Source organism: Callospermophilus lateralis, chromosome 1 (assembly GCF_048772815.1).
Source record: "Callospermophilus lateralis isolate mCalLat2 chromosome 1, mCalLat2.hap1, whole genome shotgun sequence".
Classification (NCBI taxonomy): Eukaryota; Metazoa; Chordata; class Mammalia; order Rodentia; family Sciuridae; genus Callospermophilus; species Callospermophilus lateralis.
The window spans coordinates 116,492,823-116,519,445 of record NC_135305.1 but is presented as its reverse complement, the minus strand read 5'-3'; the positions used below and the strand labels follow the sequence as shown (position 1 = coordinate 116,519,445).

The window sequence follows — 26,623 nt, the reverse complement described above, 5'->3', positions numbered from 1 at the left end:
TATGTTATTGTATACTATTCAGAAAAGCAATTACAGATGATTTTTGCAGCACAAAACTCAGGACACTTCTGGCATGATTCTGGAGTTTGAAAGTGATGAAAGAAAAAAGAGCCACTGGTGGGTAGTGCACTGGCTTTTACTTGCTGTGTATTCCCTTCATTTATTCAAATATTAATGGGGCATTTGCAATACGCTGTGCATCTGAAAATCTGAAGAGAGCTGTGGACCCTCTTACAGATTCCGCTCGGAGTGGTGGCGCCCACCTGTAATTCCAGCAGCTCAGAAGGCTGAGGCAGGAGGATCACAAGTTCAAAGCCAGCCTCAGCAAAATCTAGGTTGCTAAGCAACTCTGTGAGACCCTGTCTCTAAAGAAAATACAAAATAGAGCTGGGGATGTGGTTCAGTGGCCACATGTCCCTGAGTTCAATCGCTGGTATAAAAAAAAAAAAATTGCAGATTCATGCAAAGTTGAAAACATTATTATCTAATCATAGAATCTTTGCCATTTAACCCCTGATGTGGTTTGATATAGCTTCAAAGTTGTTCAGAATAGGCATGGCTGTTGGGCTGGGGTTGGGAGACTCAGTGGTAGAGCGCTTGCCTAGCATGTGCGAGGCACTGGGTTGGATCCTCAGCACCACATTAAAAAAATAAATAAATAAAATGAAGATATTGTGTCCAATTACCACTAAAAAAGTTATTTAAGAATAAGGATGGCTCTTTTGTTGCTGGGCTCGCTCTTTTGTTGACTACCTGTTTGTTATTTATTTTTGTTTTTGGTACTGGGGATTGAACCCAGGGGTGCTTAACCACTAAGCCACATTCCCAATCCTTTTTTTTTTTTTTTAATTTTGAGATGGGATTCACCAAGTTGCTTAGGGCCATGGTAAGTTGCTGAGGCTGGTTTTGAACTGTATTCCTCTTGCCTCAGTTTCCAAAGCCGCTGGGATTACCAGGCTATTTTTTGTTTTGAGCTAGAGTCTCACTAAGTTGCCCAGTCTGGCTTTGAACTTGTGATCTTCCTGGCCTCAGCCTTCCAAGTTACTGGGATTATATGCATGTGCTGCCATACCTGGTATAATCTTAAATTTAGAAGTATATATTTGAATTTACTCTTTTTTTAAGCCATATTTTAAAGATATGCTTATAGACTTAGGTGAGTGAGAAACAGAAATGGTAAGAAAGCATGAAATGCGGGCTGGGGATGTGGCTCAAATGGTAGCATGCTTGCCTGGCATGCGTGCGGCCCGGGTTCGATTCTCAGCACCACGTGCAAACAAAGATGTTGTGTCTGCCAATAACTAAAAAAATAAATATCAAAAAATTCTCTCTCTCTCTCTCTCCTCTCTCTCTTCTCTCACTCTCTCTTTAAAAAAAAAAAAAAAGAAAGAAAGAAAGCATGAAATGGGATGCATTAGTTTTAGTAGTCACAAAACATTCAAAGAGCCTAAAAGGGCTGGGGATATAGCTCAGTTGGTAGAGTGCTTGCCTTGCATGCACAAGGCCCTAGGTTTAATCCCTAGCACCAAAAAACAAAAACAAAAAAGAACCTTGGAGGGTGACCAGTAGATAATAAAAGTGTCCTCCTTCACCACCGTATTGGGGATTGAACTCAGGGCTTTGTGTATGCTAACTAAGTAAGCATTTTACCACTGAGCTACATCCTCAAGCTCCAGTGGTAGAACACCTTTTTTTTTTCCCCTCAAGAACTGGGGAAAAAAAAATTGTGTGAGAGCACAAATGTGAGGCTTCTTATTTCTGGACTCTGAATTCTGTTCCATTGATTTATGTGTGTATCCTTATGTCAGTTCCAAACAATCTTGGTTACTGTGGCTTACTAAATTTTGAAATCCAGAAACATGAGTCTCAATTTGCTTTTCCAAGATTGAGCTATTTGGATTCCTTGCATTGTCATATGAATTTTAAGTTTGTCACTTCCTGCAAAGAATGCAGTTGAGGGTAGTTGAGTCTGTAATTGGGGGAGTCGGTGTCTTCCAATCTATGAACATGGAGTATCTTTCCATTTATTTCAGTTCTTCTTTAATTTCTTTGAATAAAACTTTATAGTTCTCACTATATAAGACTTGCACTTTAAAGAATTTATTTCCAAATCTCTGCTTTAATGTTTACCTTTTGATTGTGATAAAATCTAAACAGAGCAGCCCGGTTGTGACTCAGTGTGGTAGAGCACCCGCTTAGGCACTGAGGTACTGAGTTCGATCCTCAGCACCAAATAAAAAGTAAACAAATAAAGGCATTCTGTCCATCTACAACTACAAAACATTAAAAAAAAAAAGTATTGTATCCACTTAGAACTAAAAAATTACACATAAATACAAAAAAAATCTAAACAGAAACTTTATGTCCACTGAACAATTACCAATTGCCCCTCCCCCAGCCACTTGCAACTGTAATCTACTTTGTGTCTCTGGGAATTTACCAATTATAGATACTTCCTGGAAATAGAATGATAACACAATTGTTCTTTATTTCTGGCTTATGTCATACGGCATCATATTGCAGGGTTCATCCATGCTATATCATGTGTTAGAACTTCCTTCCTTTCTTTCTTTGCTGGGCTTGAATCCCAGGGCCTTGCCCATGTTAAGCACATACTTACTTCATCATGGAGCTTATATCCCCAGCCTTTTCTTTTTATAACTGAATAATATTTCACTGTATTTCTATCACCATGGTTTGTTTATTTATTTATTTATTTGCTCTATGTTGGGGATTGAACCTGGAACCCCACATGCTATGCAAGTGCTGTACCACTCAGCCACACCCCAGCCCTCTCAACTCCAGTCTTTTATTGATGATCACCTGGGGTTATTTCCAGCATATAGCTATTGTGAATGAAATTGCTATGAATATTAGCAAACAAATATCTGAATCTCCTTTTTCAATTCTTTTGCTATATACCAAGGAGTAAAATTGCTGGATAATATGGAAATTCTTTGTTGAACCTTTTAAGAAATTGCCAAACTATTCTCCATAGTGATACATTTTTTTGGAGAAATGTTTATTTAGATCCTCTGCTCATTTCTTAATTGCTTCTCTCTTTTTTTAAAAAAAAATTAAAATTGTTGATGGGCTTTTATTTATTAATTGATTTATATAAATTAATAAATTGTGGTGCTGAGAATCGAACCCAGTGTCTCACACATGCTCAGTAGACGCTCTACCACTGAGCCACAACCCCAGGCCATGATTGCTTCTCTTTTCATTATTGACTCTTTAAGTGTTCTTTTATATATTCTAGATACAAGTCCTTTATCAGATATGTTTAGCAAATATAGTCTAACTGTCTCAGCCTTGTCTTTTTCATTCTCTTGATGTTGTTCTTTGATGTTTGCAGACTTTTAAAATTTTGTTGACTTCCTTCCAATTTTTTTTGTTTTTCTTTTGTTAATTGTGGTTTTAGCATCCTATGTAGGAACAGGGTACTTAGCCAGGGTTTATGAAGATTTATCACCTTTTTTTTCTCTTTGGGTCTGTATAAGTTTAACACCTACAAGAAGTTTTTGATCCTGTTTTAGTTGATTTTATTTATGTTGTGAGATGGGGATTCCAACTCTATTATTTTGCATTATACATGCAAATGCACTTTTATTATGCATTTTTCTTAACACTATTGTTGAAAACAGGGATTCCCCCTCCCCCTCTCCCAGTTAATTGTTTTGAAGGCTTGTGGAATATTGATTGACTGTAAATGTGAGGGTTTATTTCCTTTTTTTTTCCCTATTAATCTATATGCCTTCCTTAGGCTAGTACTACATTGTCTTGTCTATGGTAGCTTTATAGTAAGTATAAGTAAATTTTATTTTTTATTTTTTTGTACTGGGGATTGAAGCCAGGGGTCCTCTACCACTGAGACATATCAAGGTCTCACTGAATTGCTTAGGGCTTTGTTAAGTTGCTGAGGCTAGCCTTGAACTTGGGATCCTCTATCTTAGCCTCCTGAGTCACTGGGACTACAAGGACAGGCCACTGTGCCCAGCAGAATCTTTTAAATTTGTGCTTAATTTTCAATATATTCTGCCTCTTCTAAGTCTTTGTTTTTTTGCTAAGAATTTTAATGTGAGCTTGTTAATTTCTGCAAACAAATATAATCAGGGTTTTCATAGGGATTGTGTTGAATTGTAGATGGGTTTGAAAGTATTGCCTCATAACATTAAGTTTTCCTTTTTGGTGCTGAGATTGAACCCAGGGCCTCACACATGCTAGGTAAGTACTCTACCACTGAGCCAGATCCCCAGGCAATCAATATTAAGTCTTCCATTCTATGAACATTTATATAGGTCTTTCAATTATTTTTCAGTGGTGTTTTGTAGTTTTCAGACCATAGGATTTGCAGTTCTTTTGTTAAATTTGTTTCCAGATGTTTTATTACTTTTTTACTATTTTAAATGGAATTCTTTTCTGAATTTAATTTTAGGTTTGTTCATTGCTAATATATAGAAGTACAGGTGATTTTTGTATATTGATCTTTTTTAGTAGAATGTTGAATCAAAGTGGTGAGAACAAATATCCTTGCCTTGTTTCTGATGTTAAGGGGAAAGCTTCCAGTCTTTTACCCTGAAGTGTGATGATATCTCTGAGTGTTTCATGAGTGCCCCTTCTCAAGTTGACAAAGCTCTCTTCTATTTCTAGTTTTTTCTTCTCTTTTCTTTCCTTTTTCATTTCATTTCATTCATTCATTCATTCATTCATTATAAAGGGCTGTTGGACTTGTTAAAATTTCTTCTGTGAGGCAGGTGCAGTGGTGCACACCTGTAATCCCAGTGGCTCAAGAGGCTGAGGCAGGAGGATCATGAGTTCAAAGCCAGCCTCAGCAAAAGTGAGGTGCTAAGTAACTCCATGAAACCCTTTCTCTAAATAAAATACAAAATAGGGCTGGGGATATGGCTCAGTGGTTGAGTGTCCCTGAGTTCAATCTCGGGTATCTCCCCACCCCCTAATTTTTTTTCTTCTGTGTCTATTGAGATGACTTTGTGGTTTTTGTCTGGTGGTTTACTGTTCCTGTGTATTACATTAGTTGGTTTTCAGATGTTAATTGAATCATACTTTCCTGGGCTCTCAGTCATGCAGTCTTTTGTTCATTTATTAGTTTGAAGATGGGGGCTTCTGCTGTTGCCCTGGCTGGTTTTGAGTTATGAGCCCGTTATCCTCTCACCTGAGTCTCCCGAGTAGCTGGGACCACAGACACACTGGCCTGCTCTCTCTCTGCTCTCTGTCCATCTGTACACATACACTATTTTTGTATGTTGTTAGATTTAGTTGGCTATTTTATTGAGGATTTTTGCATCTGCATTCATAATATATATTGGTTTGTAGTATTCTCATGATGTCTTTGGTTTTTTGGCAGAATTGATATTCTTTAAATGTTTAGGAGAATTTAAAGTGAAGTCATCTGGGGATAGGCTCTTCTGTGTTGGGAGTGTTTTGATGACTAATTCCATTTTTTTTACTTTTTTAAAAAAATATTTTGTTTTACTTATAGTTGTGCACAATACCTTTATTTTATTTTTATGTGGTGCTGAAGACCAAACCCAGCATGCTAGGTGAGCGCTCTACTGCTGAGTTGCAGTCCCAGCCCTGCCATTTCTTTACTTTTATAGTTCTGGTAACATTTTCTTCTTGTGCCAGTTTTATATATACATAAACTAAATATATATGTATAACTAAATATATGTATATATATATATATATAGAGAGAGAGAGAGTGTGTTTTAGTTATACACAGACACAATACCTTTATTTTATTTATTTATGAGGTGCTGAAGCTCAAACCCAGTGCCTCACATGTGCGAGCAAGTACTCTGCCACTGAGCCCCAGCCCCAGCCCCTTGTGCCAGTATTTGATAATTTTTATCTCTTTAGACTTCTGTGTATTTCAATATCTGTTTCACCTAATTTTGTTGTACAGTTGTTCATATTACTCTTTTAAAAATCCTTTTAATAAATTTGTAAATTTGAGTGTTTTTTTCTTTAGTTGTAGATGGATCCAATCCAATACATTTATTTATTTATTTTTAATGCAGTGCTGAGGATTAAACCTGTACCTCATATGTGCTAGGCAAGCGCTCTACCATTGAGCTACAACCCTAGCCCTTGTCTTCTTTGGTACCAGGGATTGAACTCAAGGGCACTTGACCACCAAGCCACATTTCCAGCCCTATTCTGTATTTTATTTAGAAATTTAGAGATAGGGTCTCACTGAGTTGCTTAGCACCTAGCTGTTGCTGAGGCTGACTTTGAACTTGCTATCCTCCTGCTTCAGCCTCCCATGCTGCTGGGTTTAACAGGCATGTGCCACCATGCCCAACTTTTTTTTTTTTTTTTTTTTAATTATAGCCATCTTTGTGGATGTGAAGTGACTGCATGTGTAATTTTGATAGATCTTTCCAAATTATTCTCGCTAGACAGTTGTATATAATTTGTATAAATTATGTTCTTCCTATGGTCAGTGTGTGAAGTACCTTCTCTTCCAGACCTCTCGCTAAAACTGTAACATGAGACTTTTGGATTTTTATTAATCTAGTAGATAAAACATAGATATTTAATATATTTTCAGTTTCAAAATTTTCTTTTATTGAGTTAACTTGGCCATCTTTTCATGTTAGTGCCCTTTGTATTTTTTTCCTTATAAATTGTTTCTTCATATCCTTTACTCATTTTCTCCAGGTTTGTCTTTTATTGATTTATAGGATCAATATCTTTATTGGGGAAGTTAGTCCTTTGTGATACGAATTGCTGATAATTTCCTCATTGTCCCAGGTGCTGGAGCTGTATTTTTTTTTTTTTTTTAAACCGCTGGGGATTGAACCCAGGGGTAATTTTCCACAATCCCTAGTCCTTTTATTTTTTACTTTGGGACAGGACTTGCTAAGTTGCTGAGGATCTTACCAGATTGCTGAGGGTCTCAGTAAATTGGCCAGGCTGGCCTCGAACTTGCAATCCTCCAAGTCTCAGGGATTACAGGTGGTAACACCACACCTAGCTGGAGCTATGCTCCTATCAAGAGTCCCATGCTGCCCACTAGGCTTTATGTTCTCTCAGGGGAAGGTGGGGTAACTTCCAGTTATGGCCTGTATGTAGAGTGAAATAAAGCAGGGTACATTATCCTAACAAGTGGGTGGTGAAGTGGGAGGCTGTTTATATAGAAAACTGAATGAGAGATGATATTTGAGGCCAGACACAAAAGGCAATAGGGAATGAGCCTTTTGGGTAGTTAGGGAAAGGCCACAGAACAAATTTCTCCTGGCTAGTGGGGCTGGGTGTAGCCAGCAAAGGAATAGGTGTCCAAGGTGAGGCTGGAATGGAGGTGAGGCCAGACCCTGAGCATCAAGCGGGCCATAAGGAAGAATATAGTTTTTATATTAAATGTGGTAGGAAGCCTTAGGATGGGAATGAGCAGAAAGTTATCACATGGTATTTTCCCAAGTCAATAAAAATTACTGAAAAGTTTTAATGACTGCATGTTGCTTCATGGTTACAGATAAGCCATCCCTTATTAAATCATTGTAGAATTTTGTGTTCCCGATCCATGCAAAGTTTTTTATTTACTTTGTTTTAGGGGGATGGGGAGTCCTGCTGGGGATTGACCCAGGGCTTTGAGTATGCTAAGCATGCCTTGTGTTACTGAGCTATACCCTCTGGCTCCTCCCCTCAAATTTTTTTTTTTTAATTTACTTTTTAGGGGCTGGGGATGCGGCTCTAGCCATAGTGCGCTCGTCTGGCATGCGTGCGGCCCGGCCCGGGTTCCATCCTCAGCACCACATACCAACAAAGATGTTGTGTCTGCCGATAACTAAAAAAATAAATAAATATTAAAATAAAATAAAATAAAATAAATTTACTTTTTAGTTGTAGTTGGACACAATACCTTTAGTTTATTGATTTGTATGTGGTGCTGAGGATCGAACCCAGGGCCCCTCACGTGCCAGACAAGCACTCTATTGCTGAGCCACAACCTCAGCCCCTCGAATTTTTAATCTTATAAAATTTTGATAATCAAATTTATAGATTGCCACCTCCCACTGTTTTCCTACAAGTAGATTTTGTGGGCAATTTTTAAAGGTGTTGATACTTGCAATGTAACAGCTCCAGCATGTGCTTTTGTATTGCAGAGTGTGTTAATGACAGCTACTGGTTTGGGAGGGATAAAAGCTGTGACTATTGTTTTGATGAACCACTGCTGAAAACGACAAATAAATACCGGACGTATAGCAAGAAGCACTTCCGGATTTTCAGGGTAAGTGGCAAATGTCCGCGTACTTGGGAGAGCTGGTAATCTGGTCATTGCTCTTGGATGTCTTCCAACTATAAATCCCGTTGTTAAACTTCGAAATAAAATGTTCTCTATTTTAGGAAATGGGTCCTAAAAACTCTTACATCGCCTACCTAGAGGATCACAGTGGGAATGGAACCTTTGTAAACACAGAGCTTGTAGGGAAAGGAAAACGCCGTCCTTTGAGTAACAATTCTGAAATTGCTCTTTCACTATGTAGAAATAAAGGTAACATTATTATCTTATGTTTACTGGATTTTCTTTCCCCTCCTGTGTAAAAGGAAAATTAACTTTGAGAATTTATAGGGCACCATTTAAGTGAGTAAAATTCAGTTAGCATGCAAGATTTAATTCTATTGCCCTAGTTCCCTTTTTAAACATGAAAAAGTTCTATCCTGACAGATTTTCTTAGGTTTGATTGGCTTTATTTAAAGCCATGTGTTGTCAATTGAATTATCTTATTGGTTAAAATAAATTACAGTTCTTAGATTGATTGTTATGCCATATCTGTTTTAGATATTTGTTTTATTGTTGTTGGAGGCTATTAATTCATCCTCCTTCCCTCTCTCCTCCCTTGCTTCCTCTCTCTCTTCCTCCCTCATTCTTTCCTTTTTAAAATACCTTTATTTTGTTTATTTATTCTTACATGGTGCTGAGGATCAAACCCAGGGCCTCACACATACTAGGCAAGTGCTCTACCGCTGAGCCACAACTCCGGTCCCATCTTTTCCTTTCTTCATTTCTTTCATTCATGCATTTCTGCATACATTCTTTGAGCTCCTTTTACATGCCAGGCATTAGGCTGAGTGTTTCTCTAAGAGCTCAATTTAGAGCACTCAGCTTTCTGTTCTTTTTTTTCTTTTGTGATTCTGGAGATCAAACCCAGGGTCCATGCAAATACTCTGCCAGTATGTTACACCCCCAGCCCACCTTCTAAATACCACATAGTTGTCTTGTGCAACTGAAGCTGTTCATTGTTATCAGGTAGCATTTTATAAATTTTATAAGACATTTTAAAAACATTCACTTATGAAATTTCATGAATATCATCTAAAACAAACAGTTGTCACTTAGGGCAGAGTCTAGAAAGAATGATTGATAAGAAAAATTGATAATTGACCTGCAGAATTAAAAGTAGCTCATAGTGATTTCAAATCTTGGAGCAAGAGGAAAACTCTTTTTTTTTAATATTTATTTTTTAGTTATAGATGGACACAATATCTTTATTTTATTTTTTGTGGTGCTGTGGATCGAATCTAGGGCCTCACACGTGCTAGGTGAGAGCTCTACTGCTGAGCCACAGCCCTAGTTCAGGAAAACTTTTCATCTTTAATTAATAAACCACAGAACTTCCCAGAAACCATCTGAGAGCAGAATGACTTGGAGAGGGAGAGAGAGAGAGTATTTGTGTGTATTTGTGTGTGTGTGTGTGTGTGTGTGTGTGTGTGTGTGAGAGAGACAGAGAGAGAGAGTTTAAATACAGAGGTTCACATAAGCACTCTTACAGATTCTGATCCAGTAGTTCTAGATATTTAAAAAATCATAGCAGGAGCTGGGGTTGTGGCTCAGTAGTAGAGCACTTGCCTAGCACCTGAGAGGTACTGGATTTGATCCTCAGCACCACATAAAAATAAATAAATAAAATAAAGGTATTTTGTCCATTTACAACTAAAAAAAATATTTTGAAAAATCACAACAAAGCCTGGCATGGTTGTACATGCCAGTAATCCCAGCTACTTGGAGAGACTGAGGCAGGAAGATTACAAGTTTAAGGGCTGTCTGGGTAGCTTAGTGAGACCCTGCCTCAAAATTTAAGGAAAGGTTGGGAGTGTAGCTCTGTAGTAGAGCATCCCTGGTTTGATTCTTAGTACTATGTGTGTGGAGGGGAATCCTTAAAAAGGTGATTCTTGTGCAGTCATTTTCAGACTGACATCTGGGAACTGTAACTATATTAAGCATCGTAAAGTGCATCTAATTATTTTTGGTGTGTGCAGTTGATCCTGGGACCTTGTGCTTGTAAGCACACACTGAGCTATCCTAGTCTCCAAAACTGCATTTTATGATTGACAGTTTTCCCTGTTTCTGACTACTTTGTGTTCTGTCTGATTCTTATAGTTGGGGCAACTGCAGTTTTTGGTTTTTTTGGTCACCTAGCAGAGGAACAGTTGGGACAACATTGGGTCTCTTCTGGTCAGGCAGTGTGCCACCTTTTGCCCAGTCATCTAAGGGACCCCTTTTTAAATTTTTTCTCTTTTTTAAATAATGAGAAAAACTTTAATTTGTTTTATTTGACATAAAACTGTATGTATTTGTCACATACAATACGATGTTTTAGTATATGTATACAGCATGATGTATATATGTATTGAGACATCACATGGTATCCCATATGTATGTACAGTTTTTATGCATGCCTGTAATCCCAGCAGCTCAGGAGGTTGAGGCCAGAGGATTTAAAATTCAAAGCCAGCCTCAGCAACTTAGTGAGACCTGCCTCAAAGTAAAAAAATTCAGAAGGGCTAGGGATGTGACTTAGTTGTTGAGCACCCTTGACTTCAAGCTCTGGTTCTTTAAAAAAAAAAAAAGTATGTGAATATACTTAGTTCATATTGACACCCACAATTACTCAGATTATTAACATTTTTTTTGTGATAAAAATACTTAAAATCTATTTTAGTGATTTTCAAGAAGATAGCATGTCATTATTAACTATGGTTGTTGTAGAACAGATCTATTTATTTTTTTCTAATTTGAACAAAGGTGTCATACAGGTCAAAGGTGGCCCTGATAATGTAGATCAAACAGGTGCTCTGTGAACTTCCATTTAGCCAACAGATGTGTTCTTTCTTCCTTTTTTGTTTTGTATTTTATTTCTAATTTTGTTTTATTATTATTTCTTGGCTCACAGACATTTTATTAGGTGTTTGCCAATTTTTATAACTTGAAAATTTAGATTTTTTTTTTTAAGTTGGCTGCGGTGAGCCTACAGACCTGCAACCTGGGGATCTGTAGGCACTGAGTAGAGGCTGCCTCCTTTGGTTGGGGGATTTGTTTCCCTGTTAAAATCCTCACTTCTCCATCTTAACCTTAAACTCAACCCAGCTAAACTTGGGTGCATTTCCCTTCCTGGTTTGTGTGGGAAACTGTAGTCTCTGAAGCAGACCTTGACAGTTGAGGAGAAAAGCATTCTTGGAATCCCTCAAATTCCCCTATTTCAGATGCCACTGGAACATATAAGTTCATAAATAGCCATAGGCATAAAGGGGGAGTCGTTCCTGGGCGGCCATCAGGAAAGTGTCAGCTTCCGCTGTCTTTTCCTCAGCCTGGAATCAGGTGCACTCAGGTGACTGGGGTCTGTGCCGGAGGCTGGGTCTTTAGGTTGGTGTAGGGAGGGCCAAACCCTTCATCTGAAATCTCAGAAACTCAAGGGTCTTAACCAATTTCACTCTTTCAAAACATTATAGGGGGCTGGGGTTGTGGCTCAGTGGGAGAGCTCTTGTCTAGCATGCAGGAGGCACTGGGTTTGACCCCCAGCACCACATCAAAAACTAAATAAACCAAATAAAGGCATGTGTCCATCCATAACTAACATTATTAAAAAACAAACAAACAAACAAAAAAAGACAACAACAGCACAACATAGGCAGGTACAAATTTATTATTGGTGGCTTTGTAGAAATGAGATGTCTCATAACTGAATGCACATTTGGCATTGATGGGATTGTTGAATTATTAAATGAACAGTTTTATTTATTTTTAATGCAAATGTTATATTGAGGGCATTTCAACATGTAGCTTTAAAATATATGGTGATAATACTACAAAGTGTGGATGGGACAAGTGGAAATGTAGTGTTATGTGTTTCTTATGTACAAACTAGTATAAATTATATTTTAAGGCAAAGTAAAATGTGAGGCCTGGGGATGTAGCTCAGTGAGAGTGCTTGTCTAGCACATGCACAAAGTCCGGGTCTAATCCCAAGCACTTGAGAAGCAGTACTCCTGCGGCTTGAATCTTGGGCAACTAGGAATACATCCTCAAATCTGCCATTCGAATCTCCCTAAAGGAGTGATTTTATTTTTTGAGATACAGCCTTAAAAATGTAGAAATAAAAGGGATTAGTTTAGACAATGCTATTTAACTTTACAAATAGTTCAAGATGGTCTGTACCATAAAATACTAGATAGGTCAAGGTACAAATGTCTGAGAGAGGATAATATGAGTGTGGTCAGTACTGGCCTGTTTTTAAATTAATTGCTTTTTGGTTCTAGGCCTATGGTAATCTGCATGGGTATTTTGTATTAGTGAAATTAATTAATATTCTGAGGTCAATGAATGTGAGCAGCCGTTATGTTATAGGTTTCCTGTACTATTGTGAGCTCAATGCTGTGTATTTCCATTGAAGGATGATATTTGATTATCATTTCTCAAGGGTTTTATAACATGCCTTTGCCTAGCTAAATAATTCCTTCAGGGTTATGTGTTAAATATAATCAAAAACATTTGTCTACTATTCCATATAACTATATTTTAGAATTAATTAATTTTCTAGTTGTTATGAATTAATAAGCACATTTCTGCCCTTTTTATCCCCTTAGTTTTTGTATTTTTGGATCTGACTGTAGATGATCAGTCAGTTTATCCTAAGGAATTAAGAGATGAATACATCATGTCAAAAACTCTTGGAAGGTAAAGTTTTTTTCTTATATAAATTGAAGTTCACTTTTTTCCTATACGTTTGTCATTAGTTTTTCATTCCTGATTTTATGACATTCATAATCTGTTCATAATATAGTTGTAGGGAAACTCTTTGTCATAGGTATATTATTGATTGATATGATGATGATCAATTGAAATGAACTCTTTCCTTACAAATTTTATTGACAATTTTTTTTTTGTTCTGGGAATTGAACTCAGTTTACCACTGAACTACATCCCTAGACCTTTAAGGATTTTATTTTGAGATAGGGTCTCATTAAGTTACTTAGGGCCTCACTAAGTTGCTGAGGGTAGCCTCAAATTTGTGATCCTCCTTCCTCAGCCTCCTGAGTCACTAGGGTTACAGGCATGCACTACCACACCAGGCTTGATGATAACTTTTTAAAAGCTGCTTTTAATGAACTATAATTCATATACCATGTAATTTGTCCTTTTTTTTTTTCTTCTTTTTTTTGGAGTCCTGGGTTCCTTGATGCACCATAGTCCAGTACTGTGCCCCTATCCCCAGGCCTAATTCATCCTTTTAAATTGGTTGTACAATTTAGCATGAGACTCTACATGCAATTCCCAGCATGATAAAGGGTACAATTTAGTGATTTTTACTATATTCACAGAGTTGTGAAACTATACCATAATCGGTTATACAACATTTTTATCACCTTCCCCAAACCCACAATTATTGTATTTCTGCACTGTTCAGAATTTGTACCATCTTGGTACATGAAGTAATACAACTTTTGAATGTAACCTTGGGCAAAGTTCTCAAGATTTTCAGTTTCAGACCCTTTATGCTCTTAAAAATTACTGAGGAAAGGGCTGTGAATGTGGTTCAGAGGGAGACACTTAGCTAGCATGAATGAGGCCCAAGGTTTTATTCCAGGCACTGAAAAACAATTAAAAAATAATAAATAAACCATTAAGGAGCACAAAGAGCTTGGTTTGTGTGGCCTAAATCTACTGATATTTCCTGTACTAGAAGTTGAATTTGAGATCAGGTATGGTGGCGCACGCCTGTCTCCTAGCGTCTTGAGAAGCCGAGGCGGGAGGATCACAAGTTTGAGGCCACTATGGTCAGGTGTTCAAACAAAAACATGTACACAAATGTTTATAAGAGCTTTATCACAGTGATGAATTCTCATTTTTTCATTTTTCTTTTGTTGCTTATACTTAGAGTTTAAGGATCTATTCACGAAAGGTAGAAACCACCAAATAGATGTCTATCAAAAGATAGCTGGTTAAACCAGATGTGGTATTTCTACATAATGGTAGATCATTCAGGTATAAGAAGGAATGAAGCTGGGGGCAGTGGCGCATGCCTGTAATCCTAGCAGCTTGGGGAGGGAGGCTGAGGCAGGAGGATCATGAGTTCAAAGCCAGCCTCAGCAATACAGAGGCGCTAAGCAACTCAATGAGACCCTGTCTCTAAATAAAATACAATATAGGGCTGGGGATGTGGCTCGGTGGTCAAGGGCCCCTGAGTTCCATCTCTAGTACCAAAAAAGAAAAGAAAGGAAAAAAGAAGGAAGGAAGTAACCCGATGCTATGTTATGCCTGTGTGTGGCCTGAGTGTGTGTCTTAGCTCCCTGGGAGGATCACTTGAGTTATGGGTTTGAGACTAGCCTGGGTACCATTGTGAGACCCAGTCTCAAAAAAAAAAAGAGAGAGAGAAAAAAAGAATAACGTGCTGATAGATGTTATAGCCTAGATGAACCTTGAAAGCATATGTTAAGGGAAAGAAGCCAGACACAAAAGGCCACACACAGGGGACTGTGGATATAGCTCAGTTGGTGGAGTGTTTGCCTCACATGCACAAGGCCCTGGATTCAATCCCCAGCACCCAAACATACATAAATAAATAAATAAATAAAGGCCACACAGGATATGACTTCATTGTTGTGAGACATTCAGAATAGGCATATCAGTGGAGACAGCAGATTAGTGGTTGCTGGGGACGGGGAGAATGGGGAGTGACTGCTTCATTGTGTAACAGGTATGGGGTTTTCATTTAGGCTGATGAGAAAGTTCTAGAACTAGATGGTGGTGATTGCAGAGCATTGTGAATATACTTCATGTGACCAAGTTGTAGACATAAAACGACTGGTAAATTGTCATGTACATTTAATAAAATAAAAAAGTGTCTTGGTAAACCCCTCACCTCACTCCTTCAGAACCAACAGTAGTTATAGTAGTCTAATAATCCACTTCAGGCAGATAATGGATGATTGATACTTTGATAGCCGTTACCTTGGGCTGAGCCAGACTTTGGAGAACTGATCCTACTTAAGATTAAGAGTGTGTTGCCTGACATCCTGAATAAGCATTTCTTCCTCATTAGTAGTATCCCAAGTAATTTGAAATCCTTTAGGAGAGCAAGCAGGTTAATTGTGCAATACTTTTGGATTTGATGTAGAAAGCAGTTCTTGCTAAATCAACTGTTTATGTACACCCGCCCCCATACCCAAGGGCTTTATCTTTGAGCTACATCATCAGTCCTTTTTTATTTTAAGACCTCACTAAGTTACTGCGGGTCTTACTAATTCTGGGCTGGCCTCACACTGTGATCCTCCTGCCTCAGCCTTCCATTGCTGAGATTACAGGCATGTGCCACCTATGCCCAACTGTACTTTCTTTTCTTTTTTTTTTTTTTTTTTTTTTTTTTTTTGCTTCTGGTGCTGGGGATGGAACTCAGGGTCTTACACATGCTAGACAAGTGCTCTACCATGGAGCCAGCTCCCCAGCCCCTCACTTTCCTTTTAAGACAGATAGTGAGGACAGAGAAATGTACCAACGAAAGTAATTCATGTACAGATTCTGTTTTCTTGTTTGGGGGGGTTTCTTTTTGACTTGCGATGACTCTTGCAGTGGATGTCTCTGACTTCTGAGATAAATTTCTCATTTTTTTAATTGTCTTTCTGATCATTTCACAATTTGGGGCTGTAATAAGATTTATTCTGTATCAGCTCAGAACTGGTATTTGGAGCTGACTCAGTGTGGTTGGATGCCCCACTTACCTTTCACCTTGGTGAGGTTTCACTGTGTCCTCTGAAAATAGGGACAGTAAAAGGGTTGTTTATACAGACTATCTTAACTTCTAATGGTAGAGGAAGATTTGGGCACGGTGGGTCTCATGATTAAAAACATCCCCCATATCACTCTGTTTTTCCTTTTAGTGGTGCTTGTGGAGAGGTAAAGCTGGCTTTTGAGAGGAAAACATGTAAGAAAGTCGCCATAAAGATCATCAGCAAAAGGAAATTTGCTATTGGCTCTTCGAGAGAGGCAGTAAGTACCTGTGTTTCTGGCTGGGTAGCTCTGCTTTTTCTTTTTTTGATACTGGGATTGAACCCGGGGTGTTTGACTGCTGAGCCACATCCCCAGCCCTTTTTATCTTTTATATTGACACAGGGTCTGGCTAAGTTGCTGAGGCTGGCTTTGAATTTGCCATCCTCCTGCCTCAGCCTCCTGAGATGCTGGGATGACAGGCATGCGCACTTGCGCCCAGCTGCAGCTTTTTATAGCTTCTTCATAACATCTCCCAAATTGTTGTGAGATGACTATTTTCAGTTTCAGGAACAACTGACTGCTCAGACAGTAATTTGTGACTGTCAAAGAACATTGAAAAATTTAAATATCTTTTGATTAATCTAGAAATTGTTACTTATAGATAATTTTGTTCCAATAATTTTTGATTGTTTATTCCAGTTCAAAGTTGTTGCAAGATTGTTTTTACCAGATTTGAAATTAGAGAGTGACTGTTACAGTCTTATAGCTGTTTTCAGTTTTCCTTTCTCTTCTTTCTTGGTTCATATGAATTCATGTTTCTCAGTGGTTTCAATTTGTGTTGTATACGGCTGGGTATTCTGTTTTTCCATGAATGCAGGATACAGGATAGCATAGACTTTTCCCTTAGCACATTCATCCCTTGTGATAACTGACTTTTCATTTCATCAACTTTCTTTTTTTTTTTTTGGTGCCAGGGATTGAACTCAGGGGCACTTGACCACTGAGCCACATCCCCAGCTCTATTTTGAATTTTATTTAGAGACAGGGTCACTGAGTTGCTCAGGGCCTCGCCCTTGCTGAGGCTGTCTTTGCACTTGTAATCCTCCTGTCTCAGCCTCCCAAGTTGCTGGGATTATAGGCATGTGCCATTGCTCCTGGCTCATTTCATCAACTTCTATCCTGATTTTTACTTTTGGCGTGCAGACCTTTCAAAGGGTTAATTAAGCTACTCTTCTTCTTTTTTTTTTTTTTTAATATTTGTTTTTAGTTGTAGATGGACACAATATCTTTATTTTTATTTATTTTATGAGGTGCTGAGGATCGAACCCAGGGCCTCGTGTGTGCAAGGCAAGCGCTCTACTACTGCACTACAATCCCAGCCCTAATTAAGCAACTCTTACGTTTATAGCACAAATGAAACTTGTTGAGGGTTATAGGGTTCTAATGAGAAATTAAAATAAAAACCTCAGTGTGAGCCTGTCACGAGTGCTGCACTCCATGTGACCACTGATTCTGACAACAGAGATCAAAAATGTAAAATCCCCAGCAACCTCAGAATAATGTATCATTGTGGCTCATTCTACAAATTGGTGATCTTCTTTCTGACTCCAAGTTTTGAAGTATAAAAAACCAGGAGGCAAAGAGCAGTAGCAGTGCACATGTTTACCCAAAGCTGTTTTTTTACCCACGCCTTTCCCACCTCGTGTGACCCAGAAGGTACTGGGGGTGTCCAGAGTCAGCAGAAGAGCAGCAAGGGATGTGCAGATGTGCTTTGCCTCCTTTAACTTGAAGTTGGGAGGCTGTGAGGAGAACTCTGTAAGATGCTCTGGATGATCCTGGGGACAGATTTGTAGACATTGTCAAAGTCATCCACAAAGAAGGAGCTGTCCCAACTTATGATGATTTACCCAGCCGTTTCTCTGGTTGGTCATTTAGGTAATTCCTAGTTGTTTGCTCTTTTGGGTGATATGCCAGTGAGTATCTTTTTATTTATGGGTTAGTTTTAAATTTATTTTTCCTTTTTTTAATGTATTTTTTTTTTTTATTTAGCGAGAGAGAAAGAATTTTTTTTAAACATTTATTTTCTAGTTCTTGGCAGACACAACATCTTTGTTTGTATGTGGTGCTGAGGATCGAACCCGGGCCGCACACATGCCAGGCGAGCGCGCTACCACTTGAGCCACATCCCCAGCCCTTTTTTCCTTTTTTTTAAAAAGATATATTTTAGTTGTAGATGAACACAATACCTTTATTTAATTCATTTATTTTTATGTGGTGGGGATCGAACCAAATGCCTCGCACATGCTAGGTAAGTGCTCTACCTCTGAAGCTATATCCCAGCTCTGAGTTTCATATTTTTAAATTTTAAAATATTGAAATTATTTCTCCATAGTAGCTATTCATTTAAATTTTTTTTAAAAATAACTTTATTTTATTTATTTACTTTTTTATATGGTGCTGAGGATTGAACCCAGTACCTCACACATGCTGGGCAAGTGCTCTACCACTGAGCCCCAGCCCCAGCCTAGTAGCTATTCATTTTATTACATTTTCTGCCGTCCACGTTAACTATAGAGGTGAACTAGCTAAATACATTGATTGATCTGTCCACATGTGACTGGACAAAGTGATAGATAAACAGCCCCTAATAATATTTTTCTTTGTGGCCAATTGTTTCTGGGTGGTCTTATTATTATTATTTGTAGTGCTGGGGATTGAACCTAGGGCCTTGTGCATGTGAGGCAAGGACTTTACCCAACTGAGCTATATCCCCAGCCCCTGGGTATTATATTTTAACATTCTTTAAAGATCTTTTTCTTCCCCTTGAGACAATGCTGTTCTTGCATGGCAAGAGGAGTTTCCTTTCTGTGTTCCCTTTGTTATGGATCTTTTCCCTTGTGATTCTAGATTTGCTTCCCATTTTGGGGAGAAGAAAATATCTACCAGATTGTTAGAACTGAGAGTAAAATTTTACTTCTTAGTTTCATTCTTTGAGTCAAATTGGACTCTTTGTGACCTCTCTCTTTTCAGAGTATGTACACCCTGGTGTGGTAATGAGTAATGGATTACAGGAAGAGGCAGGCTTTAAAAATTAAACATCTGGGGTTTCTTAGCAGAAGTCCATTCTACATAAATATGTCACTTTATATCCTCTTTGCTTGTGGAGGGTGTAACCTGGGAAGTGGAGTTATTTAACTCAACTTGCTCTCTAATTTTGCGGGGGATGGGATGGGGTGGGTCTCACCATGTTGATCAGCTTGGCCTTGAATTCCTGGGCTCCAGCAGTCTTCCTGCCTTAGCTTCCTGAATAGCTGGGGTTGTCTGGCTTCTCTCCAGTGAACATTGTCAGCTTACGGTTGAAGTTGGAACTTTTGTCTGCTCAGAAATTTTACCTGACATTTTTTTCATACAGTTTCATTAAACACCTGCTTCTTCTTGGACTTCATTTCTTTCTTTCTTTCCTTCTTCTTTTTTTTCTTATCAGGGGCTGAACCCAGGGGCGCTTAACTACTGAGTCACATCCCCAACCCCGATTTTTACTTTTTATTTTGAGACAGGGTCTCACTAGGTTGCTTAAGGCTCACTAAGTTGCTGAGGCTGGATTTGTGCTCATGATCCTCCTGAGCCACTAGGATTACAGGTGTGTGCCACCACACCCAGCTCTTTCATCATTTTTTTAAAAGAAATTTGTTTTTGTAGTTGTTGATAGACCTTTATTTTATTTATTTATACATGGTGCTGAGAATCGAACCCAGTGCCTCACACATGCCAAGCATATGCACTACTGCTGAGTCACAGCCCCAGCCTCCATCATTTTTTAAAAATATTTTTTAGTTGTAGTTGGACACACTACCTTTATTTTATTTATTTATTTTTGCGTGGTGCTGAGGATTGAACCCAGCATCTTGCATGTGCTAGGCAAGCACTCTATCGCTGAACCACAACCCCAGCCCCTCTGTCATCATTTTTATAAATGTAAATAACTCCATAGTTAATGACATAAGCATAGCTTACTGGCTATGGTTACAGATGCAAACAATGGAAACACATTTCTCTGGCAGTGGAACTGTGGGTAATGTCTTCCCTTTATTTTTTAAATAAAAAATAAAGGGAAGACATTACCCACAATATCTTTATTTATTTATTTTTATGTGGTCCTGAGGATTGAACCCACTGCCTCACACATGCGAGGCAAATGCTCTACCACTGAACTACAGCCCCGGCCCATGTCTTCCCTTTTCTGAACCCCAGTTGCTCCATTTGTAAAATGGAGGTAATTATAGAATCCTCTTCAGTTGAGGATTATGAGGCTTATGTGAGATGATTCGAAAATGCCCAGGCCCCGTGCTAAAGAGCTTAGCACGGGGCCTGGGCATTTATTGACTGCTTATAATTTGCGAAGCACTTTGCAGAATGATTTTAGGTGAGTTATTTAATTCATTGTATTTTGGGTCTGGGTTTCTTTGTATTAAATACAGCCTGGTTTGGATCTCAGGCAGTCAGTTAAGTATAACTGTAACATTTTAAAAATATTGGCCATTATCGTTATTATTAGTAAACTCTAATGTTTTTCTGTTTATTAAAGGATCCAGCTCTCAATGTTGAAACTGAAATAGAAATCTTGAAAAAACTAAATCATGTAAGTATTGCTGTAAGACATGGCTCATATTTTAATTCATTTATCTCTAAATATGGAAGAATGTAAAATATTTCAACGTGATACAGTTAGTGTTGACCTGGGTTCTTTAATTTCTACGTGCACATGCATGGATACTCAAACACCTAGCTCTCATTTAGCTTGGAAGAGTTTAATCCCAAAATTTTGAGGGCAATATTGCATAAAGGTTTTATGATTAAATAATTGCCTGATGACATTTCTGCTGAGGTCTTCTTCTTCTTCTTCTTCTTTTTTTTTTAATATTTATTTTTTAGTATTTGTCGGACACAACATCTTTGTCTGTATGTGGTGCTGAGGATCGAACCCGGGCCGCACGCATGCCAGGCGAGCGCACTACCGCTTGAGCCACGTCCCCAGCCCTAATACCTGTATTTTTAAAATATTTATTTATTTGGGTAGTAGTGGGGATTGAACCCATGGCTTTATTTTATTTCATTTATTTTAGGTTACTGGGGATTGAACTCAGCAGCATTCAACCCCTGAGCCCCATCCCCAGCCCTATTTTGTATTTTATTTAGAGACAGGGTCTCACTGAGCTGCTTAGTGCCTCACCATTGCTGAGACTGGTGTGAACTCATGATCCTCCTGCTTCAGGTTCCGGAGCTGCCAGAATTATAGGCATGCACCACCATGCCCAGCCGAACCCAGAGTTTTACATGCTTGGCAAGCATTGTGCCATTGAGCTCCATCCCCGGCCGTTTTTTTGTTTGTTTTTGTTTTTGTTTAGTTGTAGATGGACACAATATCTTTATTTTATTTGTTTATTTTTATATGGTGCCGGGGATCGAATTCAGTGCTTCATGCATGCTAGGCAAATGCTCTGTTCACTGAGCCACAACCCGGGCCCGATCCTCAGCCCTTTTTATTTTTTATTTTGAGAGAAGCTCTTCCCAAGTTTCTCAGGCTGGCCTTGAACTTGTGATCCTGTTTCCTTAGCCTCTTGAGTAGCTGGGATTATAGGTGTGTGCCATTGTGCCTGGTTATCCCTGAAGTTTTAACACCTTAAAATTCATTTTATTTGGAGTGACCCAGATAAATCAAATAATGACAACATCCTATCCTTATATCTGATAAAAGTGGTGTGTCAGTGGCCTCTTTGGGTATAAATAGTTCCCTCTTTTGTACAATGATGACGTTGTCTCGATGAAGACTTTGACTCAGTGTCAGCGGAGGGTGTGTCTCACTTGAAAAAGGAGAGAAGTAATGTTAGAATGCGGTCTGATCCTGCTTTTCTGTTTATTGGTTCTTTCAGTTTCCTCATTGATTCATGAGCATCCATGTCATAAGCTCAGTAGTCCCGGGACTTGAAACAGATCCTGTAGTCTACTGTTTGACTATGATTATCTTATTCCGGTTTTTATTCTCTAAACAACAACAAAATTTCATTTCTTATACCTCCCCAAATTCCTCAAAGAACAGGGAGAAACCAAGAACAAGAATACAACCATTACCTTGACAAAATACTTCCACAGGCTCCTTGAGAATCCTGTGCAAGGAGCTGGTAACCCATGGGAATCTGAGGGACTCATCTTCCTGCTTGGCTTTCTTTTAATAATTTTTTTAAACATTTTTGATTTTTTGTTGTTGTTGTTATTACAGATGGACATGATACCTTTATTTTACTTTCTTATTTTTATGTGGTGCTGAGGATCCAACCCAGTGCCTCACACGTGTTGAGCAAGTGCTCTACCACTGAGCCACCATCCCCAGCCCCATCTTTTAATAATTTCTTTGTAACTTCTTCCATGTACTCTTTGAATTTTGTCTTTTGGTGACGAGTGGAGGGCATGGGGACTCTCTATATTGCCCAACCTGGCCTTTGACTCCTGGGCTCAAGTGATCCTCCTGCCTTGGCCTCCTAAGTAGCTGGGACTATAGTGTTGTACCCCAGCTTGCCAGGTCTTTTTTCCAAGAGCTTGGAAGCCTCTTTAAAGAGCAGAGCTCTCTTTAAGGCATGTGGGATATGTTTAAAGTCTCAGTGACTCTTGTAATTCCAGTGACTTGGGAGGCTAAGGTAGTAGGATGGCAAGTTCAAGACCACCCTTGGGGGACTGGGGTGGTAGCTCAGTGGTAGAGCGCTTGCTTAGCATGTGTGAGGCACTGAGTTTGCTGCTCAGCACCACATAAAAATAAACAAATAAAGGTAAAAAAAAAGACCACCCTTGGCAACTCAGTGAGACCCTATCTCAAATCGAGAATAGAAAAGGTGGGGGATGTAGCTCAGTGATAACGTACCTATGGGTTCAATCCCCAGTCCTGGGGGGGCGGTAGGGGGAAGAGCAGAGCCATCTAATTTTCTAGGGGTAGGATTGCTTCAAACATACCCTTAAAATAAACACTAAGAATTCTCAGAGGAGTTTCTCTCATGTCAGATGATCCTCAAATACAACATATATACAAATCTAGTGTCCAGTGCTGTTTAGAACACTAACAGTTAATTAGGTCCCTGTCATATTTCTTAGCAGTTTCCTGGAGCATTTGGAACCTTGGGAATTTAACATGGATCCATGGATAACATTTGGGTGTTTGGGGACAATGTCTCATAGCCCAAGAACCTGGCCTTAGGAGTCAAACACTTAGTGGGCCAAGACTATCTTCTAGGCCCAGGCAGTGTTGAGCCAAGATGGAGCAGTTCACCCCTTCCCTCGTGTCTTCTGTCTAGTGTGGAGACAGACCTGAGCTCCCAGCTCGTTTCTGCCGCCTCCTGGCTTTGAGAAGGTCATCCACTTTTCAGAGCCACTGTTTGCTCATCTGTGTAATGGAGACAATAAGGGATACTTACCTCACAAGGTCAGCGTGAGCCTTCTGTGGGTCTGCTCCTAAAGCTTTCAGCAGAGAACAGGCTGAGATCATGGTCGTGAGCTGGATTCCTTGAGCTCTTTTCCCGTGTGACCTGAGTGGAAAGTCTGGGTTAATAGTCTCTGGTTCCTGTTATGGAGACACTTTTATCTGTGACAGCCCTAGCCAGTGACCTTGGGTAGGAAAGACTAGAGACAGTTCATGGCTCTGATTTTTGGGGACCTCTTTATGTTCAGTCAGCTCTTGGCCCCAACCATTCCCAAATGATTAGGTCCTTGATATATTTCTTAGCAGTTTCCTGGAGCATTTCCTGCCCACTATTTATTTATTTAGTTGTAGATGGACACAATACCTTTATTTTATTTACTTTTTTATTCATGTTTATGGGGTGCTGAGGATTAAACCCAGGGCCTCATATGTGCCAGGCAACCACTCCACCACTGAGCTACAACCCTAGCCCCCTGCACTGCACATTTTGATGCCAAGAGGAACCAAGCAGTTCCCATTTTCCCTTCTAATCTAGTCATCTTCTCCATTTATGAGTTTTCTTCTGCTTCTCCTTTAAAAAATAATTTGGCCAAGACATCACAAGTTCATAATCTAAAAGAGTCAAATAGTATTAATAATTTTGCACAAACTAGCAACTTCTTATTCCTCCTAATCCTCCTCTCTATAAATATTTAAAAACTCTTTCTTGGCTTTTTGCTAGAATTTGCCTCCATGTTTCTACATAATATGTATAAACCATTGTCTCTTGGTTTATCCACTTTAAATAGCCTGTTGGCTTCCTGTTATGGGATATGAAGATTTTAGCTGTTCTTTCTTTTCTTACAAGGAGTAGTCAGTGTTTTATTTAAAAAAAAATTTTTTGTTGTTGTTGATGGACCTTTATTTTATTGGTTTGTTTATGTGGTGCCGAGAATTGAACCCAGTGCTTCACATGCTAGGCAAGTGCTCTACCACTGAGCCACAACCCCAGCCCTGAGTGTTTTCATTATTGTGTAATAAAATTGCTCATGTAGAGTCAAGTAGTGTACAGTGATCATAGGCAAGGAGTGGGGAACTGGTTTGTTTCGAACTTGGCTCAGGATTACGACCTCCACCTCCCCATTAGCTGGGAATACAGGCATGTGTTGACAGCCACCTGAAGTTGGCTATGTACTGTGAAACAATAGCTCTGCTAAGTATGATGTCATAATATTAAATATGGACTTTTAAAAACGCACAATGCTGCTCCCTTGTCCTCAGTGTTCTGTGCTCTCTGCCGTGGTCAGAGGTCACAACTCTCATCCACTGCGTCTCTGTCCCCTACCTCCAAGTGTGCTTAAAAGTTCTTAGGAAATTACGGGGCTGAGATTGTGGCTCAGTGGTGGAGCGCTTGCCTGGCACGTGTGAGGCCCTGGGTTCCATCCTCAGGACCCCATAAAAATAAATAAACAAAATAAAGGTATTGTGTCCATCTACAACTAAAATATAATGGAAAAAAATTTAACTTATAAAATTATTATGAAACTAGAATTTTCCTCTTTCCTTGGCACAATGGGAGGCTCTTATCACATGGGGTCCCATTCCCTTTGGTTCTAGAACTGGAGCTGGGTGATCTCTGTCTAGCAGCATGGCCTGGCTCTGCCCCTGGCCTGCTTTTTCATTCATATTGCTCTTCAGAGTGTCACCTGGTTCCTTCAATGCCTCTGTTTTAGGGCTGGAGGAGGAAGGCTGGGTGACTGGCCTTTGTTCCTTGGTAGGACATCCTCATGTGAAACATGAACCCGCTCCTCACTGACATGGCAGGGTGTGGACTGTTCCATTTTCTCACGGAGGAGTCAGTCAGATTCCACACCCCCACCCCCGACTTCAAAGCTACCAGAGTCAGCGGGCCCAAAGCCTGGGCCTGGGCTTCCTGACTCCCTGGGCAGATGTCTCAAATTCTGTGGCTTTGTGGTTTCCTTCTTGGGAGTTTCTCACTTGTTTTCATTCTTTCCTTTCTTTCTCTCTTTTTTTTTCAGCCTTGCATCATCAAGATTAAAAACTTTTTTGATGCAGAAGATTATTACATTGTTTTGGAATTGTAAGTAGCACATGTTTTAAACTTGACATTTTCATTTAAATGCTTAAAAGCCAACATAGACTTGAATGTAGACTTGCCTTGTTCATGCTGGGGACCCTCCCTGTAAGTATGTGGTGGTGGGATCCACAGTGTGTTTGCATGTCTAGGTAGTGTTAATTCTAGAAGTCGTGCAGTATTTCCACAGGCAGGTAGCAGGGGATTCTAGTCCCTGCATCTGAGTCCTGGGTTTAAACACTACTCAGCAGGTGACTAGTTGACCACCCATGGGTGAGTTTCTTTCACCCCTCTGAGTTTCATCTTCTTAGTGTTAAACGCAGATAATAGTACAGAGTCTTGGAGAAGTTTACATGCTAAGAGGGATGGAAAGCCCTGCAGAGTACCTGGCACATGTGGGCGCTTGACATGGGGTCCCTGTTTTTTGGGGATTGAACCCAGAGCATTGAGCTGCATTCCCAGCCCCTCTTTTTTTGGGGGAGGGTGAGAACCAGGGATTGAACTCAGGGGCACTCAACCACTGAGCCACACCCTAGCCCTTTTTTTGTATTTTTATTTAGAGACAGGGTCTCACTGAGTTGCTTAGCACCTTGCTGTTGCCAAGGCTGGCTTTGAACTTAGGATCTTCCTGCCTTAGCCTCCTGAGCTGCTGGAATTATAGGGATGCACTACCGTGCCCAGCCCCAGCCATTTTTATTTTTCATTTTGAGACAGGTTCTCACTGAGTTGCTGAGGGCCTTGCCTAATTGCTGAGGCTGGCCTCCAACTTGTGATCCTCCTGCTTCAGCCTCCTGAGATGCTGGGATTACAGGTGTGTGCCACTGTGCCCAGCTTCCACGTGTGTTGATGTTATTACTTTAAAAATATCTGCTTTCGGTGGTCCTTTTTATTTAAGATGATGGGATCTGGTGGCATGGTGGTGCCTAAGTATCTTTCAGTGTCTTGCTGCTTTACTTCATGGTTAGAATGTCCTATCTTCTTTGGTATCACCAAAATAATTTCCTGTGTCATTCCTGGAAGAGGCCTGTCTTATGTCTATTCCTGCATAAATTCACATTTTTGAAGCAGCTGT

At 39.4% G+C, this 26,623-nt stretch overlaps 1 protein-coding gene across 1 annotated transcript in view; it reads left to right on the top strand.

Annotated features, from left to right (window-relative positions):
• The window catches only part of Chek2 (checkpoint kinase 2), a 42,870-nt gene that overhangs the window by 2,532 nt on the left and 13,715 nt on the right, over positions 1-26,623 (top strand). The window contains exons 3-8 of the mRNA XM_076865057.2: positions 8,133-8,257; positions 8,374-8,521; positions 12,892-12,982; positions 16,183-16,291; positions 20,598-20,651; positions 25,496-25,557. Of these exons, the coding sequence (XP_076721172.1) occupies positions 8,133-8,257; positions 8,374-8,521; positions 12,892-12,982; positions 16,183-16,291; positions 20,598-20,651; positions 25,496-25,557 (589 nt within the window). The remainder of the gene's footprint in view (positions 1-8,132; positions 8,258-8,373; positions 8,522-12,891; positions 12,983-16,182; positions 16,292-20,597; positions 20,652-25,495; positions 25,558-26,623) is intronic.